The 22,794-nt window shown below is 40.3% G+C and overlaps 1 protein-coding gene across 1 annotated transcript in view; it reads right to left on the reverse strand.

Annotated features, from left to right (window-relative positions):
* OXSR1 (oxidative stress responsive kinase 1) overlaps nt 1–22,250 on the reverse strand; it is an 87,081-nt gene extending 64,831 nt beyond the window's left edge. The window contains exons 1-2 of the mRNA XM_040246217.1: nt 21,822–22,250; nt 3,973–4,085 (exon numbers count right to left, since the gene is read on the reverse strand). Of these exons, the coding sequence (XP_040102151.1) occupies nt 3,973–4,085; nt 21,822–21,891 (183 nt within the window). The 5' untranslated portion in view covers nt 21,892–22,250. The remainder of the gene's footprint in view (nt 1–3,972; nt 4,086–21,821) is intronic.
* Nucleotides 22,251–22,794: the final 544 nt, after the last annotated feature.

Consider the following 22,794-nt stretch of genomic DNA (forward strand, 5'->3'; position numbering starts at 1 on the left):
CCCTCCCCATCCCACCCCTCTAGATTGTCACAGAGCCCGTGTGAGTTCCCCGAGTCATACAGCAAATTCCCACTGGCTATCTACTTTACCTATGGTATTGTAAGTTTTCGTGTTACTCTCTCCATACATCCCACCCTCTCCATCTCCCCCACCCCCTACCACGCCCATCAGTCTGTTCTCTAGGTCTGTTTCTCCACTGCTGCTGCTAAGTCGCTTCAGTCGTGTCTGACTCTGTGTGACCCCATAGACGGCAGCCCACCAGGCTCCCCCATCCCTGGGATTCTCCAGGCAAGAACACTGGAGTGAGTTGCCATTTCCTTCTCCAATGCATGAAAGTGAAAAGTGAAAGTGAAGTCACTCAGCCGTGTCCGACTCTTTGTGACCCCGTGGACTGCAGCCCACCAGGCTCCTCCATCCATGGGATTTTCCAGGCAAGAGGACTGGAGTGGGGTGCCATTGCCTTCTCCACTGCTGCCCTGCAAATAAATTCTTCAGTGCCACCTTTCTAGATTCCATCTATATGTGTTAGTACACAAGATATTTACCTTTCTCTGACTTACTTCACTCTGTATAACAGGCTCTAGGTTCGTCCACCTCATTAGAACTGACTCAAATGCATTCCTTTTTATGGCTGAGTAATATTCCATTGCATATATGTACCACAGCTTCTTTATCCATTCATCTGTTGATGAACACTAGGTTGCATCCACGTTCTAACTTCTGTAAATAGTGTTGCAATCCCCCTGGTTTTCTAATTACTCCAACATAGTTGATTTTCCTTCACTTCACACTACTGAGTCATTCCCCAAGTAATGTTAATTTATTCATTCATTCATTCATTCATTCAGAGTGAACAGTCTCTGCCATCATGAAATGCTCATTCTAGAACTAACAACTTTTCAATCTATAAAATTTTGACAGAATTTGTGTCTTTCTTTCCATTGTCATTCCCTGAATTTAGAGTCTCAATATCTTTTTGTGCAATCCAGTGTTCCTCAACCTATGAGATGCAACTCATATGGGTCATGAAACAAACTTAGCGGATCACATTAAAAAATAGACAAAAATAGGATAAAAAATCAGAGTGTGTTCCACATAATATAATTAAGAACTGTTTTATGAAAACGTCTCAGTTACATTAATATGTATATATATTTTATCAACATATTCATAACGTTATTAGATAATATGCTATCCTTTGCTGATTTTAAACCCTTGACCAGCAGGGTCTCCATCTCTGCCTCTTCAAAGTCTTCCCAGCCTGGGTGGCCCAGGACACAAACATCTCCACAAAGGCCTCCCTCCACCTTCATAACTGGGAGTTCGCTTCTACCTTGTACTTCAACGTAGTATTCAAACTTTTTTGAGGCGTTGTCACACTCTGCTTGTACAGCAGACAAGAACCTTAACTCTTCAACCAGATTGTGAGCTTTATGATAGAAGAAAAGACATTTTAAGCCTCTTAATGGTCTCCTCAGATGTTTGTCCAATGAATCTAGTCCAAGCATTTATCAGAGGAGAGAAAAATCTCAATCATCTGCATTCTATGCCTTTCCTAGAGTCTGTGAGTTAAATCTCTGGAGAAAATAAATGTAGTACTATCTGACAGCTGATTTTGTGATCACACTTTTTGCAAAGATTGTCAGACAAGAAAACATTCTGACAAGAGAAAGGAATACTATACTGCCTCCTCACTAGTGACCGTCACACACAATACACAAGTGTAATTGGTCTACATCAGTACTCTCTGGAGAACCCAGAGCACCCTTTCTGCATTATAATGAAGACAGTTTTGAAAAAAAAATCTTACAGTCACAACATCAAAAGTTGAGTACACTGAGCTGATAATTTTTTTAAGATAAATTGAAGGCCTTTGTATCTTTTAGATACAGAGCCACTGGCACTTAGATCTCAAGTCCTAACACTACCACAAATACCACAAATCAGGCATTCTTTATATTTCTGATGCTTGTTCAGGGTTGAGTGGAATCCTACCTGCATATGCACCAATTATTTTAAGAAAGCCAATTATTTTAAAGTCATTTAAAATCACTTTCCCCCATCTTTATTATTTGTTGATTTGCAAATACTATATATGCAATGTAAAGATTTCTGGAATATGTGGACAAATTTTATAAAGGTCTAACCAATTTCTTTCCTTTCACTAAGCTATACCAAATTTGCATTCCTAGTGTAATAACACAAATATTACTTTCAAGAATGTCAAATGATATTTGAGAAGAGATGCTCTTTATACTTTTGAACTAAGATTTAATCATTTTATTAGTATTTTATGAAGTTAAAAAAAATAGTAGACTTGAGTCATAAAAACCTGGTTTTTTAGTCCAGACTCTGTTGCTTATTATAATTTAATTCTCTCATCTACAGAGTAGAGCTACTACCTATCTCAGAGATGTTTATGAGGTTAAAGTACACTTTAACGCCTAGTACTGAAAAAGTGTTTGTTGTTACCGTCATATGAACTTAGTCAAGTTATTTAAACTTTGAGCCTCAGTTGCTTTAGTCATAAAGTAGTAAATAATAAGACTTTCATTCTTCTTTATACCATCCTTATGGATTATGAAAAGTAACTGGCAAATGATAGGAATTCATATTGGACTTCTCAAATTCCAGTGTTAATATATGGATTAAAAATACTGTTTTTCTTTAATAAGAATTCGTTTACAATTTAGGCATCTTTTATGATCACTGCAGTTCACATGTCCAAGTGGTGCTCTACAGTCCTTGCTGGCAGCTGTAAACCCACGTACACCACATAGTGTTTCACTAAGCATCTCCTCCAAGTATGTGTTCTCTCACCAAACGGCTCAAGATCACTCTAGCAACCCAATTCTTCAGCTTCTGCATATGCATTACCAATTCCTGATGAAATACATCTGCCTCATCTGATGAAAGTTCAATATATAATTATATTATCTCTATATCACAGTTATACTACAAATTAAACCCAATCTGGGACAATGGAAAAAAATTCTGGACTGACAAATCATCCCAGTCCTAGTTTCTGCCCTTTCTACTATAACTGTGCATGATCTTAGAGAAATTATTTAACAATTTAACAAAAGTAGTTCACATTTGAGTGGTGGTTTATGGTTTTCCAGTACTTTATCATTTGATTTCAAGAAAAACCTCATGAGGTATACAAAGCAGAAGCAGATAGATATATTTCCATTTTAAGCCAAAGAAATTGAGGATTTGAAAAATCAAATGATGTGGAAAAACTATCTTATTTCACTTGCTGAATACTTACTACATACTTAAAACTACTCTAGGTGTCATGGAGTATAAAAGAACTGCAAAACAATCCCTGTGTTGATGGTTCTTAACACTGCAGAAATCTCAGACAGCTCTAGATTCTTGGGGCCCCCTTTCTTCTCCCTGACCCTTGGAGGATCCAATGCTGCCGGGTCATTCTATCTCTCATCCTGCATCAATGGTCAGAATGCAGATTCGTTCCTAGAAGGCCAAAGCCTTTTAAAGGATGCTCCATTTGACCCAGGAATCACAACTGCATGATACTATTTTAAAGAGAGAAAGAAGTAAGCAAGCATTGTTTATAACAATAAAGAGGACACAAAAATCATTCAATACCAGAGAACAGGTGAGATGAAATTATTCAACAGAACACTACATACCTACTGAAAACCATATTCATATTTATAGACATAGAATTCTATGATAAATTTTTTAAAGACAAGAAAAAGTATATGATATTATCATCATAAAAATACAAAGATGACTAAATGTGCACTTATAACACATTTAGTGTCAATCTCAGAATGAGAGAATTGTAAATAATTTTCTTCCTCTCTAGTTACTTGGCTTTTATGAATTTTACAATAAGCAATACTTATTAATGAAGAAATCACAAGTTTATTTTGAAAAAAGTAAAAAACTTCAAGTTATTTCCCACTCTAACATGAATATACAAGAAATATAAGAAGTGCATACCAGGAGTTCATCCATGCTAGTCTGACATTTCTCAAGGTTTATCCGTTTGATTGCCACTTTCTCCTTTTTAGGGGCACAATACGCTGCTTGGACCACAGCCGTTGCTCCACTCCCTAAAGATAAATAAATAAAATGAGTAAATAAAAAGAGGCAGTGATTAAAACAAGACATTTCTGATTCCTACACAATTTAAGGGCACACAATTTAAACAAAAGAATAATTCTTAACTTGTTCTTAACAACAGATGTACAGAAACACTCTGCAAAGTAGGGTGTCAGTAAAAGCAAAAGCCTTGACCATTCATAGAACTATCAATGAATACCAGCACACATACACCGAAATAAAAATCGTTAGACTTCTAGAAGTTCTAGAATATTTTAGTATAGGCTCACATTTCCCTGCTCTTCTCTTCTAAATACAATTAAATATCGTAGAAATAATTCAACAGACAATCATAAAGATAACCTGAAACAGACAATCAGAGGTAGAAAGAAGTAGATGGACTGGCTAGGACCCTCAGGATGCGCAGAAAAGCATTATTGTGAGTTCCCTGGGTTTTCATTTTATCTCCTACCTATCCGTGTATGAGCGGACACCAGAAGAGCCTGCCTCCCAGAACCACCAAACAGGATAGAAAGACAAATAAACAAATGCGAAACATCCTTTCTGGATAAAGTACTGTGAAAGGGGAAGCTCAGTAGCGATCTAGAAGATATATTTCTCAATCCCCACTGGGACAACCCAGCCAGTCCACAGCATCAGCATCAGCCGCGTCAGCACCCCACACCCAGAGAACAGTAGACCAGATTCCCCAAAGGAACAACTAGTTCCCTCCCCCACACCTGGGGTGGGGGCTGGGGGGCTGGGGGAACTGAACAGACACCCACCGGTCAGTCCAGGTAACACCTGTAGAGATTAAACAGGAGTCCCTGTGGGGCCAGAAGAATGAAGCAGAGGAGAACAGCACTATCAGAACTCTGAAAACTCAATTATCACAGGAATTACAGAGTCACAAAAGTAGGCCAGGACTTACACACTAAACCCAAGCAGAGTAGCTGTCTACTAGAATAGAAATTTTAAATAGGATCAGGAGTCTCCTAACATTAATATCCTAAACGTCCAGAATATAATTTAAAAAAAGAAAATCACACTGTCACAACAAGAGCCAGGAAAAGCACACTTGAATGAGAAGACAATCACACTGATGCAAACACCAAAATAAATCACTAGTTGGAATTTCTGACAAGAATTTTAAAGCAGCCATCACGCAAATGCTTCAATAAACAGTTAAGAATTATCTGAAAACAAATATTAAAAATATAAAAATCTCAACAAAGAGAAGTTATTTTTTTTAAAGTACCAACTGGAAATTACACAACTGAAACATATAATTTCCAAAATTAAAAAAAAAAAACAAACCTTGCTGGAGAAGCTCAATAAAAAAATAAAGATAACAGGATAAATTTAGTGAACTTGAGGATAAAGTCAATAGTTTTATTCAATTTAAAACAGAGAGACTGAAAAAAAAAAAAAAAGAACAGAGCCTCAGGGAGAAGTAGGATAATAGTAAAAACTCTAAAATCCCTGTAGTAGGTAGAATAATTAACCAACCCCCTCTCCAAAGATAACCACATTCTAATCCTTGAGACTAGTAAATGTTACCATAAATGGCAAAAAGACTTTGCAAATGTTATTAAATTAAAATAAAGGTGGAAAGATGATCCCAGATTATCTGGGTGAGCCCAATGTAATCACAAGCCCAATGTAATATAGATAGAAGAGGCACAGGAGTGTCAAGTCAGAGAAGGTGAAGCAATGAAAGCAAAAGTCAGAGTAATAGGATCATAAGCCAAGGAGCAAGTACTGATGCATGCAACAGCATGCACGAACACTGAAAACACACCATGTGATATAAAGCAATCACAAAAAACCACGTATTCTATGACTCTATATCTATGAAATATCCAGAACAGGCAAATCTATAAACACAGAAAACAGATTAGTGGTTACCAAAGGCTAGGAGAAGAGGAGAATGGGAGGTTACTGCTTAATGGGTACGATTTCTTTCTGGGTGAGGAAAATGATCTGGAATAAAACAATGAAGATGAATGCAAAACACTGCAAATATACTAAAAAAGAAAAAAAACACTAAATTTTACACTTAGAAATGGTTCAGTCAGTTCATTTGCTCAGTCATTTCCAACTCTTTGTGACCCCATGGACTGCAGCACACCAGGCTTCCCTGTCCATCACCAATCCCTGGAGCTTGCTCAAACTCATGTCCATCAGGTCAGTGATGCTATCCACCATCTTATCCTCTGTCATCCCCTTCTCCTCCTGCCTTCAATCTTTCCTGAATTCAGGCAGGGTCTTTTCCAATGAGTCAGTTCTTTGCATCAGGTGGCCAAAATACAGGAGTTTCAGCTTCAGCATCAGTCCTTCCAGTGAATATTCAGGACTTATTTCCTTTAGGATTGACTGGTTTGATCTCCTTGCTATCCAAGGGACTCTCAAGAGTCTTCTCCAATGCCACAGTTCAAAAGCATCAATTCTTCGGTACTCACCTGTTTTTACATTCCAACTCTCACATCCATACAGGACTACTGGAAATACCATAGCTTTGACTAGACGGACCTTTGTTGACAAAGTAATGTCTCTGCTTTTTAATATGCTCTCTAGGTTGGTCATAGCTTTTCTTCCAAGGTGCAAGCGTCTTTTAATTTCATGGCTGCAGTCACTATCTTCAGTGATTTTGGAGCCCAGGAAAATAGTCTATCATTGTTTTCATTGACTGAATGCAATGACCTTCGTTTTTTTGAATGCTGAGTTTTAAACCAGCTTTTTCACTCTCCTCTTTCACTTTCATCAAGAGGCTCTTTAGTTCTTCTTCACTTTCTGCCATAAGGGTGGTGTCATCTGCATATCTGAGGTTATTGATATTTCTCCTGGCAATCTTGATTCCAGCTTGTGCTTCATCCAGCCCAGCATTTCGCATGATGTACTCTGCATATAAGTTAAATAAGCAGGGTGACAGTACTCTTTTTCCAATTTGGAATCAGTTCATTGTTCCATGTCCGGTTCTAACTGTTGCTTCTTGACTTGTACACAGATTTGTGAGGAGGCAGGTCAGGTGGTCTGGGATTCCCATCTCTTGAAGAATTTTTCCAGAGTTTGTTGTGATCCACACAGTCAAAGGCTTTGGCACAGTCAATAAAGCAGATGTAGACGTTTTCCTGGAACTCTCTTCTTTTCCAGTGATCCAATAGATGATGGCAATTTGATCTCTGATTCCCCTGCCTTTTCTTTTTTTAAAAATTAGGTTATTTATCTTAATTGGTCCCCTGCCTTTTCTAAATCCAGCTTGAACATCTGGAAGTTCATAGTTCACATAGTGTTGAAACCTGGCTTGGAGAATTTTTAGCATTACTTTGCTAGTAATGAAATGAGTGAAATTGTGTGTGAAATGAGTGCAACTGTGCAGCAGTTTGAACATTCTTTGGCACTGACTTTCTTTGGGATTGGAATTAAAAACTGACCTTTTCCAGTCCTGTGGCCACTGGTGACCTTTCCAAATTTGCTGGCATATTGAGTGCAGCACTTTCACAGCATCATCTTTTAGGATATGAAATAGCTCAACTGAAATTCCATCACTTCCACTAGCTTTGTTCGTAGAGATGCTTCCTAAGGCCCACTTGACTTCGCATTCCAGGATGCCTGGCTGTAGGTGAGCGATCACTGCATCGTGGTTATCTGGGTCCTGATCTGTTTTGTATAGTTCTTCTGTGTATTCTTGTCACCTCTTCTTAATATCTTCTGCTTCTGTTAAGTCCATACCATTTCTGTCCTTTATTGAGCCCATCTTTGCATGAAATGTTCCCTTGGTATCTCTTATTTCCTTGAAGAGATCTCTAGTCTTTCCCATTCTGTTGTTTTCCTCTATTTCTTTGCACTGATCACAAGGAAGGCTTCCTTATCTCTCCTTGCTATTCTTTGGAACTCTGCATTCAGATGGGTTTACCTTTCCTTTTCTCCTTTGCCTTTCGCTTCTCTTCTTTTCTCAGCTATTTGTAAGATCTCCTCGGACAACCATTTTGCCTTTTTGCATTTCTTTTTCTCGGGGATGGTCTTGATCACTGCCTCCTGTACAATGTCATGAACCTCCATCCATAGTTCTTCAGGCACTTTATCAGATCTAATCCCTTGAATCTACTTGTCACTTCCACTGTATAATCGTAAGGGATTTGATTTAGGTCATATCTGAATTGTCTAGTGGTTTTCCCTACTTTCTTCAACTGAGTCTGAATTTTGCAATAAGGAGCTCAAGATCTGAGCCACAGTCAGCTCCAAGTCTTGTTTTTGCTGACTGTATAGAGCTTCTCTATCTTTGGCTGCAAAGAATATAATCAATCTGATTTCAGTACTGACCATCTAGTGACGTCCATGTGTAGAGTCATCTCTTGTGTTGCTGGAAGAGGGTGTTTGCAATGACCAGTGAGTTCTCTTGGAAAAATTCTGTTAGCCTTTACCCTGCTTTATTTTGTATTCCAAGGCCAAACTTGCCTGTTACTCCAGGTATCCCTTATCTTCCTACTTTTGCATTCCAGGCTCCTATGATGAAAAGGACATCTTTTTTTTGATGTTAGTTCTAGAAGGTCTTGTAGGTCTTCAAAGAACCATTCAACTTCATCTTCTTCAGCATTAGTGGTTGGGGGATAGACTTGGATTACTGTGATATTGAATGGTTTGCCTTGGAAATGAACAAAGATCTTTCTGTCATTTTTGAGACTGCAACCAAGTACTGCATCTCCGACTCTTGTTGACTCTAAGAGCTACTCCATTTCTTCTAAGGGATTCTTGCCCACAGTAGTAGATATAATGGTCATTTGAAGTAAAATGGTTAGTTTATGTTATGTGACATATCTCAGTCTCTTTTAAAAAGAACAACTACTAACAACTTTAACTCATAATTCAACAACTTAGAAAAATTAGACGAAGCAGGAATATTTTCCAGCTCATTTAATGAAGCCAGTATTACAAACACCAAAACTAAACAAAGACGTCACACACAAAAAAAAAACCTTCAGACAAATACCTTTCATGAATTTAGCTGCAAAATCCTTAAGAAAATATCAGCTAATTGAATCCAGCAATAGAGTAGGATGTATTCCAGGTATGCTACTCTGGTGTAATATTACAAACAAAAAGCACACAGTGTAATACACTATATCAACAGGCTAAAGAGGAAAAGTCATAAGATCATATCCACTGACGCAAAAAACATTTTTTAAAAATCCAAGAGCATTCATGATTTTAAAAAAAAAGCTCTCAGTAAACAAGGAATAGAGGGGAATTTCTTCAATCTCATAAAGAACACCTACAGATGGTATGGGGAGGGAGGTGGGTGGGGGGTTCAGGATTGGGAACTCATGTACACCTGTGGCGGATTCATGTTGATGTATGGCAAAACCAATACAGTATTGTAAAGTAAAATAAAGTTAAAAAAAAAAAAAGAACACCTACAGAAAAAAGTTACAGCTAACATATACCAATGAAAGACTGGCTTTCCTCTAAGATTGAGAAAAACCCAAGGATGTTCATTCTTATCACTTTTATTCAATATCTCACTGGAAGTCCTAGACAACACAATAAAGCATGAAAAAGAAATAAAGGTATCCAAATTAGATTGGGTTTCCCTGATGGCTCAGATGGTAAAGAATCTGCCTGCAATGCAGGAGACCCAAGTTCAATCCCTGGGTCCAGAAGCTCACCTGGAGAAGGAAATGGCAACCCACTCTAGCATTCTTGCCCGGAGAATTCCATGGACAGAGGAGTCTGGAGAGTCCCAGTCCATGAGGTCACAAAGAGTTAGATACAACTGATTGACTAACACTTTCACTTTCAGATGAGAAAAAAATAAATCTGTCCCTGTTTGTAGAGGTCATGACTGTCCACATAAGAAAAGCTTCTGGAACTAATAAGAGGGCTTAGTAAGGTTGCAAGATAAAAGATCAACCCATAAAAATCAAGTGCATTTCTAGATACTAACAACAAAGTAGAAACCAAAATCTTTAAACACTGTATCATTTACAAGTTCCCCCAAAATGAAACAAGGACAAGATCTGTATGCTGAAAATCATAAAACACCAAAGAAAACAAAAAAGACCTAAATAATTGGGAGAGATACCATGTTCATGAGTTAAAAAAATCAGTGTAGTAAAGATGACAGTACTCTAATTGACAGGTTTAATGAAATTCCTATTAATATCCTCACAAGGTATTCTGTACACATAGACAAGCTTATTCCAAGGGTTTTTTTTTTTCCATTTTAAAATGTGTATGAAAAAGGAAGGCCCTCAAATAATCAACAGAATAGTAAAGAAGATGAATGAAGTTGAAGTATTCATACAAACCAATTTAAAGACATATTATACAGTTACAGTAATCAAGATAGTATGGTATAAGAAGAGGGACAGATACAGACACACATACACGTCAGAAGAGAGAACCCAGAAATAGATTCCCACAAATGTAACACAGTGATTTTTGACAAAGGTACAAAAGCAATTCAACAGAGATGGGATAACCTAACAGAATGGCTAAAGTAAACTTTCTTAAAATGTTTAGTTAATTTACTTTTGGCTGTGCTGGATCTTCACTGCTGCTCGGGCTTTTCCCTAGTCGCGGTGAGTAAAGATCCCTTCCAGGGGGTCTTCCCGACCCACAGATCAAACCCAGGTCTCTCCGGTCTCCTGCACTGGCACGCGGGTCCTTTACCACCTCCACTTTACACTCACTTCACTATTCCGTGCACCTTGGTGCACAGACCTCTCGCTGCAGTGCCTTCTCTTGTCGCGGAGCATGGGCTCTGGGGCGTTTGGGCTTCAGAAGCTGTGGCACGTGGGCTCGGTAGTTCCAGGTCCCAGGCTCTAGAGCACAAGTTCAGCAGTTGTGGCATATCGGCTTAGGTGCTCTGCAGCAGGTGGGATCTTCCCAGATCAGTGATCGAACCAGATTAGGAATCAGGTATCTCCTGCACTGGCAGGTGAATTCTTTACCAGGGAGGCCCTAAAAAAATTTTTTAAGTGATAACACCAAATGCTGATGATGTGGCAAACCTGCATCATTCATGAATTTTAGGTGGAAATGTAAAATACAGTACAGCCACTCTGGAAAATAGTTTGACCATTTCTTTTACAACTAAAAAAAAAAAAAGAATTTGTACAATTTGGCATTTATATGCCTGGTATTTATCTGAGATAAATTAAAACATGCTCACACAGAAACTTGCATATAAATATTCACAGCAGCTTTACTCACAATAGCTAAAAACTGGAAACTACCCAAATATCCTTTAATAGGAGAATGGTTAAACATACGGTGCATTCACACAGAGGAATACCACTCAGTAATAAAAATGAACAAACTGTCGATATGCACAATACTTGGATGACCTCAAGGGCATTACACTGAGTGAAAGAAGCCAATCTCAAAGTTACGTATTTTATGACTCAATTTATATGACACTCTTGAAATAACAAAAGTATCAGCAATGGAGAATAGATTAGTGGTTGTCAGGGATAAGGGATGTGGGTAGACAGGTTGTGCATGCGTGCCTGCTTCCGTGTGTCTGACCCTTTGCGACCCTATGGACTGTAGCCTGCCAGGCTCCTCTGTCTATAAGGATTCTCTAGGCAAGAACAGTGGAGTGGGTTGCCATTATCTCTTCCAGGGGATCTTCCCAACCCAGGGATCGAACGCAGGTCTCTCCTGTCTCCTGCTCTGGCATGCAGGTTCTTTACCACTAGCTCCACCTGGGAAGCCTGAGGAGACAGGTTAGGATGGCTCTAAAGGGGTAGCCTGAGAGACTGTGTGGTGGAATACAGTTCTGTATCTTGAATTTAGTGGCAGTTACACAACCATACATCTGTAATAAAACTGCACAGAACCATACACGCATGCACACAAACGAGTACAGTACACATATAGTCAGCTATGAGTAAGTTCCACAGATAGCAGAAAAAAACTGCCTAAGCTTCAATCCATCTGTTAATCTTAATAATCTTCATACTCCATTTGCACAATATCACCCCTCAGATTACTAAACCACAGCCACTACTTGATACTGTACTTCCTGACAGTTCAACACTTTAATTTACTTTCCATATCCCACATGCAATTTAGTTTATCCCCATCTCCATGCCTCTGGGCAAGCCATCCACCTTGTTCCCTACATATTAATCCACACCTCCCCCTCCTTTTAAAGCACAATTCAAAACGCACCTAACTTCAGGAAGCTCCATGGAAAACACACTTAGATTCAAACTTTAGCTCCACTGCCATTAGCACAATAACTCTGGGTTCTCTGACTATATGCTTGGAAATACTAGTGGTAAAGAACTTGCCTGCCTGCTAATTCAGGAAACCTAAAAGACACAGGTTCGATCCCTGGGAGGGGAAGATCCCCTGGAGAAGGCAAGGCAACCCCCTCCAGTATTCTTGCCTAGAGAATCCCATGGACAGAGGAGCCTGGCGGGCTCCAGTCCATGTGGTTGCAGAAAGTTAGACACGACTGAAATGACTTAGCAAGCATGAAGTGAAGCAATGTTCAATAAATGTCATTATCGTTCATTTATTTACCTATTATCTTAGATGTTTAACTGTCAAAAAACACAGCTGTGTCCCCCCAAGAATTTGGCATAGGAAAGGTTTATTATGCTTCTAAAGTATGTGAATCTTTACCGAAACATGTGAGGATAAATTATCCTCACCAACTCCTCATATTCACCCATACCATTTAAATTGTAGTTTTTTTTCCCATGTTTTAATCACCAGTTCTCCTGCACATACAGGCTTGGATAGAGATGAACTGTAAATAATAAAAAGAAAACATGTGCAAATCATTAAACCTTTCCTCCTTCCTCTCCATTCTCTCATCTTCTTTCCAAATAAAAAGGTAATTTCACCAAAATGTTGACAAAAGAAGGTATAGGGAAGAAAAATATTGAAAGCATGTTGAATTTTATAAGACACATTTTACTCAAAATTGCATTTTCCTAATGTAAGTACTGTGTGATACATATTTTCTCTTTCTCTTCTTTATCCCACATCACAGGTGGATTCTTTACCATCTGAGCCACCAGGGAAGCCCAAGAATACTGGAGTGCGTAGCCTATCCCTTCTTCACGGGATCTTCCCAACCAAGGAATTAAACTGGGGTCCCCTGTATTGCAGGCGGATTCTTTACCAGCAGAGCTACCAGGGAAGTCCATATTGCACATAATAAAAGTAAGTATTATCTATCAGCTATACTTCAATAAAATTAAAATGCAAATATCACCTTGTAAAACTTTTGTCTCAGTGTAAATACACACGCAAATATGTAAATGCTATCTGTTAGGAATGGTTTAGCCAATGTGTGAAAGTTACTGTTCTAATGCCCTCAAAAAGGAATGGCCTAATATGAAGAATAATATAATGGAAAATAATTGTAAAACAATGTAAAACCATTTCCAATAAAGCATCCTAATTCACAAGCTCACTATTTTCGTATATTGCCCATCCTCCGCACACCATCCCCCGGGTCCCCACTCTTCCACTGTTCCGTCCTCTTCGAGCTGATTCTTTACCTGCCGCATTAGTGTACATTACATACCAGAATGGATCAAAGTGCAAAATCATGACTAGCTCCCTTCTGAAATCCTTCAACCTGGGTAATGCTATCCCTTGAGACAGAAAAGGAGCTGCCCGAAGGCATGAGGGGAACTAAAAAAATTTAGTTCCAGTCTCTCTCCACTTAACTAGATCCTGAAATAAAGAGTAAGCGAAAATATGGATTTATTCCTACCTGTGAGGAAAAAATAAATCAAATGAACCAAATCAACTGCAGATATTTTCCCCAAAAAATTCTGACCAACAATCACTATAACAGATATATATTATAAAGATTTTAAGTATTTTTTAGTAAGGGTTTACACAGCCACTAAAGAGCTAGTCCAGGCTGGTCATTCTGAAAGATGACTAAGACGTTTTTACCTGAACCATGGAAAGCACAAGAATATATAATTTTGTAAGCTTTTTTCTCAATTAGCCCTCTTGTCAGAGTCATAGTGAAAATTAAAACTCCTTTACAGAAAACACCTGTAAGGGCAGTCATTATCATAAAAATCATGTTTGTTCTCTATACAAAGATAAAAATAAAGTCGCTTTGCCATATGCTCTGAGTAATTACTCAAGAAGCCTGATGGTTTTACAATGAATCATCTCTCTTGTTTACTCTGGTGATCTCTATCTCAATGGATAGTAACCCTATCTCTCCGGAGGCTCCTGCCAAAAAATCTTGGATACTTCTCATATCTAATTCAAAGGCATATCTTTAACTTCAAAATATATTATACCAGCATCTTACTGCTTCCCATCACCTCCATTACTACCTCTCTCCCCCAGATAATCTCCCCTTCCACCCCCATACCCTCACAAAACTATCTTCCACCTAGCAGCCTAGGTAATCCTTTTAAAACTTTACGTGAAGCAAAAGCCAGGACTTACTAGGCTTCATACCACCTGACAGCCAGGACCATCCATTCCTACCACTTTACTCTCCGGATCCCTTCCGCCTTGTCCCCCTGCTCTACCCCGGCTCCTGGCTCCTTAGTCTCAGAAGCGCGCTCCTTCTCCAAGACCTGGCTCCTGCTGTGCCTTCTGCCGGGAACAAGCTTCCTGCAGATAACCACAACGCTCGCTCCTCCACCTCCTCCACATCTTTCTGCAAATGCCACCGTCTCAGGAAAGCTTTCCTTGACCTACTTAAAACTCATCTCTATCCCCAGGGGCTCCCATCCCTTCCCCTACTTTTATTTGTTCTTCATCATCACCAGATTATAAAGTCCATAAAAGAAGGGATTTCTGTCTGCTTTGCTGCTCTTATCTCTAGCATCCAAAATAGTGTCTAACACACAAGAGGAAGTCAGTAAATATTTGGTGAATGGATTAGTCAATCAAGTAGTAGCATACATTTTTAAGAAAAAAAAATCTGCTCACTTGAGGCAGAATAAACACAAAAATATCATAAAAATCATGCTCGTTCTCCATACAAAGATTTCATGGCTGTTACCTCATTATTACCGTCATAAGCACTGGTTACCATTTATTGTGCTCTTACTTTGTGTGCCAAATACTATGCTGAGCACTCTCTTTACTTGCATTTTTTTCCCATCTAATTCTCACAATAATTCCATGAGTTAGGTATTATTGCTCTTACAAAGCAAGGCAAATAAAGGTAAGACAGGTCATTAATTACTGAGGGGCTCAGAAGGGCCTAGAAACCAGAACTACATGATGTTTCAACACCATGCTCTTAACTGGTAGGCAACTGTCTCTTCAGATTACAGCTAACATTTATTAACTGATTATTATGTGTCAGGTTAAATTATTTACTTTCAATGTCTTATTTAACTATTTTAATTTGAAAAAACCAAAAACAAAAAAACACGAGGCCAACACTTTTAGCTGCCTATCCAACATACAATTTTCCCTTCTTTAATAACAGAACTTTGACCTACTTTGTCTGAAGTAATAATGTGCTTGGATAAAAAGCATCATTTCATTTGCAAATGGCCGAATGACACAGTCTGTCCAATAAAATGGAAATGCAAGTCACTGAGTAAGGCTTCCAGGAAAGAAAGCCCTTTGAAAGGGAACCACCTGAGCTGTCACGTGACTCTGTCCTTTCTCCATATTCTTCTGGTCTGGAATACAAGCACAGGCTAGGGGTGGAACAACTATCTCGCAACTCTGAGAATGCAAGTCAAGTGCTAAGTGAAGTGGAGTGAAAAACCAGGAGTCTGGGTGCCTCACAGTACCCAGGCTGCCATTTCAGTTTTCTTGTCATATAAAGGAGTCAAAAAAGTATTTTACTAAGCCACTATTATTTGTTTTCCATTACAGAGTCAAATGCAATCCCTATTTGATACAACCCTATGAGGTTGTTACCTCAATGTGGCTTCCTGACAATGTTATCATAGTGAAGTCTTCCAATCAGGGGAGAAAATACACTAACCATTAAACATCACTCTATCAATAGAACATAATGTCTTTCACATTAATGGAGGAGCTAAGGGTGGGATCCTACAATCTGTACTTGGTAACTGATACTTTAGACATCAAATGTGCAGCTAGTGAACAACTTATGAAAATTTAAAAGGCGGGAGGTAGTAGAAAATAAACTTAGTGGGATGCCTTCACCAAAGTATCAGAGGTTGGTGAATCACACCTTACTAAAAACAGATCTTAAAAAACAATTTTCTAAACCTAGGCTGAGGTAAACACTAAATATTTATTGAGGTTTTCAAAATGCATGATAACAAAAGCAACATGGCAAAGCTCTTGTCAGACTGATTTCCCACTTTGCCACTATACTGTACTGTGGGCAATCCAGGGCCTTACACAGCTGTACTACCATGTGCAGAATAAATCCCCAAAGCGATCTAAACTTGAACGAGATCTGGAAGTAAGAAAAAAAAGATGCAGTGATGTTCCAATAAACATGACAACAGATTCAAAATACTACAAGGTTACAAGTGTTAGAGGATTTCAAATCATGAGGTATTTCACATTTTATGGCAGTACCAAAAGTAGGAAATGGAAGGAGAAAAAAACAAAGGGATAACTATCATCAGTATGGAGTAATAAATACGAGCTAAAAGCTTCCTATAAACAATTACACTTGTAATTCCATACAACAGCCCCAATGACAAATGTACTATTATCCCCATTTTACAGACAAAAACCGGAAACTAAAACCAATAAATTGCCCAAGACCAGATGGGTAGCAAGAGGTAAAGCCAGGATTTGAATCCCAGGTCAGTCTAACCCCAAAGTCCATAATCTTCAGTTGCTTCAACAGACATCTAGAACACCTGGCCAGAAATTCTAATGCAACAGTAGAGACCAGGAAAGAGCTCAGAAACACTGAAAAGGTCAACGACTACTGTGAGCCCAATGCTACCTCTTTTACCAGTTATCATACTTAAAGAACTTCAGACCCTTGCCAAAACATGCTTAAGATAATAGAATTCTTTAAAAGGAAGTCCTTTGAATTCCCAACCTATACTTTTTTATTATGTTCTAGGAAGGGAATTTTCTTTGCTCTATAGGATTTTGCTAGAAAATGAGAGAACAAAACAACATGAGAAACTAACCCCACAAATACAGCTCTAAGAAGCACATGTAAAAAATATATATATAGTTCAAATAAATATATGTTTTGATAAGAAAGGAGACACCATTATATTATTTCCTTAAAATACAATCTTTGAAAACAGATATTCAAAAGATTCCTTCAAGCCTTTTTTTTTCCAGACTTTGATCATTTGTTTCCTGAAAAAAAGAGAGTATAATCTGGAGAAATTACAAAAATTCATTTTGAAAACTACTTACAGCTTATTACAAAATACTGTGTTTCAAACATTTCAGCATGAAGCAAAGTTAGAATAACTGTACAGCTTTCCTGGCCCCTGCTGCTTGCACTAAGCTGTAGTTCAAGGAAAAACTTTTTTTCCTCCCCTTTGAGAAGATGAAGTGAGACACAGTGTGTGAAGAGTGGAGTGGAAGTACATTAGGAGCTTCTAGGAACTTATTCGGAGAAGGCGATGGCACCCCACTCCAGTACTCTTGCCTGGAAAATCCCATGGATGGAGGAGCCTGGTGCGCTGCCATCTATGGGGTCGCACAGAGTCGGAGGCGACTGAAGCGACTTAGCAGTAGCAGGAACTTATTAGCAAGAAAAAGAACACTTTAAAAATGACAAAAGGATACGCAAAAGAGAATAAATCTAACTAAAAGGGTTATCTACAAAAAAATCTGCTCCAAGGTTGTTTTTTTTTTTTTACCATTATAAGGATATTTCCTTTAAGGTGGGACAATGACCACCATCTTTCAGTTACTTCCAAAAATCAATCAAAATGCAGATGCAAGGACAAGAATCCTGGATTAGGCAATAGCTGGACACCAGTACTGACTGTGCCCCTAACTCGTTCTGACTTTGGACAGGCCATTTTACCTTTCTGTGTCTGTGTCTTTGGGCTTCCCAGGTGGTTCAGTGGTTAAAGAATCTGCCTGCCAATGCAGGTTCACCTCCTGCATCTCCTGTACTTTTATAGTATCTAAGCCTTCCACTGTGGCTCATACTATAACAAATCTGCCTGCAATGTGGGAGACCTGGGTTTGATCTCTGGGTTGGGAAGATCCCCTGGAGGAAGAAATGGCAACCCACTCCAGTATTCTTGCCTGGACAACACCATGGATAGAGGAGCCTGGGGGGGCTACAGTCCCTGGGGTCACACAACTGAGTGATCGAGCATGCACGCACGCGTCTTTATCTGTAAAACCTTATCTCATGCCTTACAAAAAACTTAACTCAAAATACATCAGACAACTAAATTTAAGGGCTACAACTATAACACTTAAAAGAAAACATAGGAAAAAAATGTTTGTGATGTTGGTCTAGTTAAGATTTCTTAGATACAAGACCAAAGCACAATCAGTGATCTCTGTCAAAATTCAAAACTTTCATGCTTTAGCAGACACCATTAAGAAAATGATAAAATTGGGGGGGGTGGAGGCAGGAAATGCTGTAATAAGGGAATTCCCAGGTGGTCCAGTGGTTAGGACTTGGCTCCTTCACTGCCATGGGCCACGTTCGATCTCTGGTCAGAGAACTAAGATCCAGCAAGTCCCAACTCCCTGCTGTCCCACCTTACCAAAGAAATGAAAAGACTGAGAGTAAATATCTGAAACTGTGTATCAGGTGAAGGACTCATATTCAGAATGAATAGACACTTAACACTCACACTCGCCTCTATAATTTAATGAGAACAACCCAATGGACAACCCAAGCGGGGAAAAAGATTGGAATAGACATTTCACCAAAGAAGAGATATGAAAAGCTAATAAATAAGCACATGAAAAGATGCTCTCCGTCATTAGGGAAATGCAAAACAAAGCCACAGTCAGATATACTTCACATCCACTAAGATGGCTTTACTCAAAAAGACAGACAACAAATGCTGGCAAAGATGCAGAGAAAAGGGATCCTCATTCATGGCTGAAGGGAATGTAAAATGGCACAGTCACTTTAAAATTTGTTCCTTAAAAAGTTAAACATATAATAAATCTATCATATGACCCAGCAATTCCACTCAAGAAAAATGTAACATGTTCACCTGAAGATTTGATACAAAATGCTCACAGCAATATTATTCAAAATAGGCAAAAGGCGGGAGCAATCCAGTGTCCATCAAAAGGTATCCAATAAAAAGGAATAATGTACTAACACGGGCAGCAGTATGGATCTCAAAAAACATTACACCAAGTAAAAGAAACCAAACACGAAAGATCAAGTAGTATATGATCATATTTATGGGAAAATGTCCCGGAAAGACAAATCTATAGAGACAGAAAGTAGATTTGTGGTTGCCTTCGGCAGGGGGTGGAAACAGGGAGTGACTGCAAATGGACATGAGGCATCTTTTTGGAATGATGGAAATGTTCTAAAATTGGATTGTGGTGATGACTGAACAACTCTGTAAATTTACTAAAAAAAAAAAAACCAAAAAACTATAGTACTGTACAGTTAAAACAGGTGGATTTTATGGTATATAAATTGTTTTTAAAAATGAAAAAATTTTATGCTATGTGAATGAACCAAAACACAAAACACTATATATTATACAATCCCATCTACATGACATGTCCAGAAAAGGCAAATCTATGGAGTTGGAAAGGTTTGCGATTGCCTGAAATTGGGGGTAGGAACAGGGATTAATTGTAAACAGGCATGAGGGATCTCAATGGGGTGATGAAAATATTCTAAAACTGGATTATACTGATTGGTGCACCACAATACATTTACTCAAATCATTTAATTTTACACTTTAAAATGGGTTAATTTTATACTAAAAAAAATGGGTGAAATTATATCTCAGAGTAAAGTTGTTTTTAAAAATAAAGTGGTCAAATCACATGAGAGTTCTTAACTTTCGGAGATGACGACTAACCCTATCCCAGAGGGCTGAGCCTCCCTTTTGCTCACTCACAGACACCCTATTGGTCTGAGAATAGCAAATCAATAAGTTTCTAAAGCTCTAGAGCCTTGTGCCACCTGAATATCAAAAGCATTAACAACCACAATGCTACTCTCCAGCCTAGAAAGATGTACACCTTACTGGAAAGGTAAAGCAAAATTCCTCTTCTAAAATGACAGAGACCCCTTTTCCTTGCTTTTTGGAATCTCCCACTTAATCCCTTTTTTCAATATGAAACTCTGATGGAGGTACTCAGAAACAGTCTTTAGAATGAACCAGTACATATCAAAGATGCGGCACATAGTAAGGACCAGATCCATGAAGCGGCTTAAGGAAAGAGACTGGATGTCTTCACATAAATCTTACCCCAGATTTGTTTTGATACAAGAAGCAAGTGGGAAAAAAAAAAAAAAAAGAAATGTGACAAAGTTTCTCTAAACACTGACACAATGCAATAAACACTCACTCCCCCCAACCCCCAAGACAGCTAAGGAGTTTTCAGCCACTCTTTGTTATAAAACTAATTTAGGACAGGATGCTGATCTAGCAAAGCAGACAATCTTCTTCCTCCAGTACACAGGGGTCTGCTGATGTCCGCTGGCTCGAGCTTCTGTTTAGCTAAACCCACTCCCTTTTGATTTCTAAGATCACTAGATTATTGTTGTCCAACAAATACTCCCCTTATCCCCAGTCCCCACCCTCCCCCAATCACTGTGCCTCTCTGATAATTACTATTCATGTTTGTGCAAGCTTTGATCTCTGCCAGCTGGTATTCCCAGAGCCCCTTCAAATCCATTCCACACACAACAGCCGTTGGATCTTATCATGTCTCTGCTTGAAGCCCTCCAAAAACACTTAAAATTTCAAAACACTCACTTTGGCTGAGAAGGTCCCTAAAATCTGGCTCCTCTCTTACCTTTCTAACCTTACCAGTCTTCTTTCGGGTCCTAAAACACATCAAGCTTTTTCCCCTCTCTGGGGCCTTTGCATTTCCTCATTTCTCAGTAAGGAACAGTCTTCCCTTGGCCCTCAAGACTCTTTCTCATCCTTCAGAGCTCACCTTACATGTGAACACCTCAGAAAAAGCATCTTCCTTGAAATGGCCCCAACTAGGTCTCCACGTTATTCTCTCTCAGAACATCTTGCTTGTTTCCTTGCTAGCACCTGCCAAAACCTGTAATTCTTTTTATTTGCCTACTTATGTCTACCTCCCTGGCTGGCAAGTCAATTCCAAGCAGTCGTAAGTTGGTCTACGTCGCTCAGTGCCTTACCTGCAGCTTCACCTGGAGAGGCTCCCCAGTTCCACCCGAGCAATGCCTGGCACTTCGTGGGAGTTCTCACGCGGATGCAGGAGTGAACAGAAACACCCTAACCTATCACCCCACAAATAGATGACCTAGCCCCCAACTGCAATACCCCATTCCTCGCAAAGCCTTGTAAAGGCCTGTTCCACATCTTCACTTTTCTTTTTTGTCTCAGACACATCTGTGGCTCAGGTTCAAACATCTGTCGCCACACAAATCTCTGACGAGCCTCCCAGACCCCACCCCACCTCGCCGCACAGGCGCGCCTCTCAAAATCCCCTCCACGCCTTGCAGGAGCTGCACAAACCCCGAGCCTCATCACGCGCTCTACCAACCCCCGGGCCACTCGAGCGCCCACGAACATCTAAGAGTCCTGCGCTCCCCGAGCTCCCGCGGGACCCCACGTTCCGGCGCGTCACCCGCCGCCCAGCGCGGCGCCTCCCTCCTCCGCGGCGCCAGCTCTCACCTATCACCTCCTGCAGCTCGTAATCGTCCCTGTTGATGGACCAGGGCAGGGCACTGGAGTCCTCGGTCATGACGGCGGCACGACACTCGGTCTTCCCGCAAACTCACTGACCTCTCTCTTCTCCTCGCCGCGCCTCTCCCCACCCCCAACCGCTGCCGCCGCGCCCCCACCAACCGCCTAGCGAACAGCCACGGGTCGGACGGCGCCTGGCGCTGGGTGGCCGCGCGGCAGAGCGGTGGGGGGCTCGAAGCACCCGCGAACCTCGCCTCTTTGCCTCTCTGCGGCCGGCACACCCCTCCCCGGCCCAAGTCCCGGCTTCGGCCTCCACGGCAGCAAAGACAAGAGCTTCGCCTGGGCCCAGCCCCTCTGTCCCGCCCTCCACCTCAGCCCCACGCACTGGCCAAACTTTCCCTTCTCCCTCCACCTGCCGACACGCAGCGCACTGACGTCACCGCGTCGGGCATGCCCCCCACCTAGGCCCCGCCTCCAGCTGCCATTTTAAGTGTGGCTGAATAAACAGCGAGCAAGAAGGAAGCCCGAGGAAGACGAATTTGATGGTGGAAGGGAAAAATACTTTGAAAGAAGTTCAGCAAGGGCATCGGAAAGCCAGAAAAGAGCCGAAAGTAGCAGGGGCAGTAGCCACACTAAACATGGCGACCAAAGGGAGCCTAGTGGAGGGGGCGGAGCCACTTCTGGCGGCGAGGGCACGTTGCCGTCTCCGTCGTCGCATTCATTGGCTTATTTGAGAAGGAATCAGAACGGCAGTAAGTGTGTGTGGACGTCAGTCATAAGTTAGTCCCGCCTCCACGCGCTAGGCGCGCTGTTCCGCGACAAGGCTCCGGTCCTGCAAGATCACGGTTACGCTACTCGCTTTGCACCGTTCTCCCAAGTGACGTCGCCACGTAACCGTCACACCCTTGAGACGTGCACACGGCCCCGCGGGGTGTGGAGAAACCCGAGGGAGCAGCTGGGT

This window comes from Oryx dammah, unplaced genomic scaffold (assembly GCF_014754425.2).
Source record: "Oryx dammah isolate SB20612 unplaced genomic scaffold, SCBI_Odam_1.1 HiC_scaffold_9, whole genome shotgun sequence".
Taxonomy (NCBI): Eukaryota; Metazoa; Chordata; class Mammalia; order Artiodactyla; family Bovidae; genus Oryx; species Oryx dammah.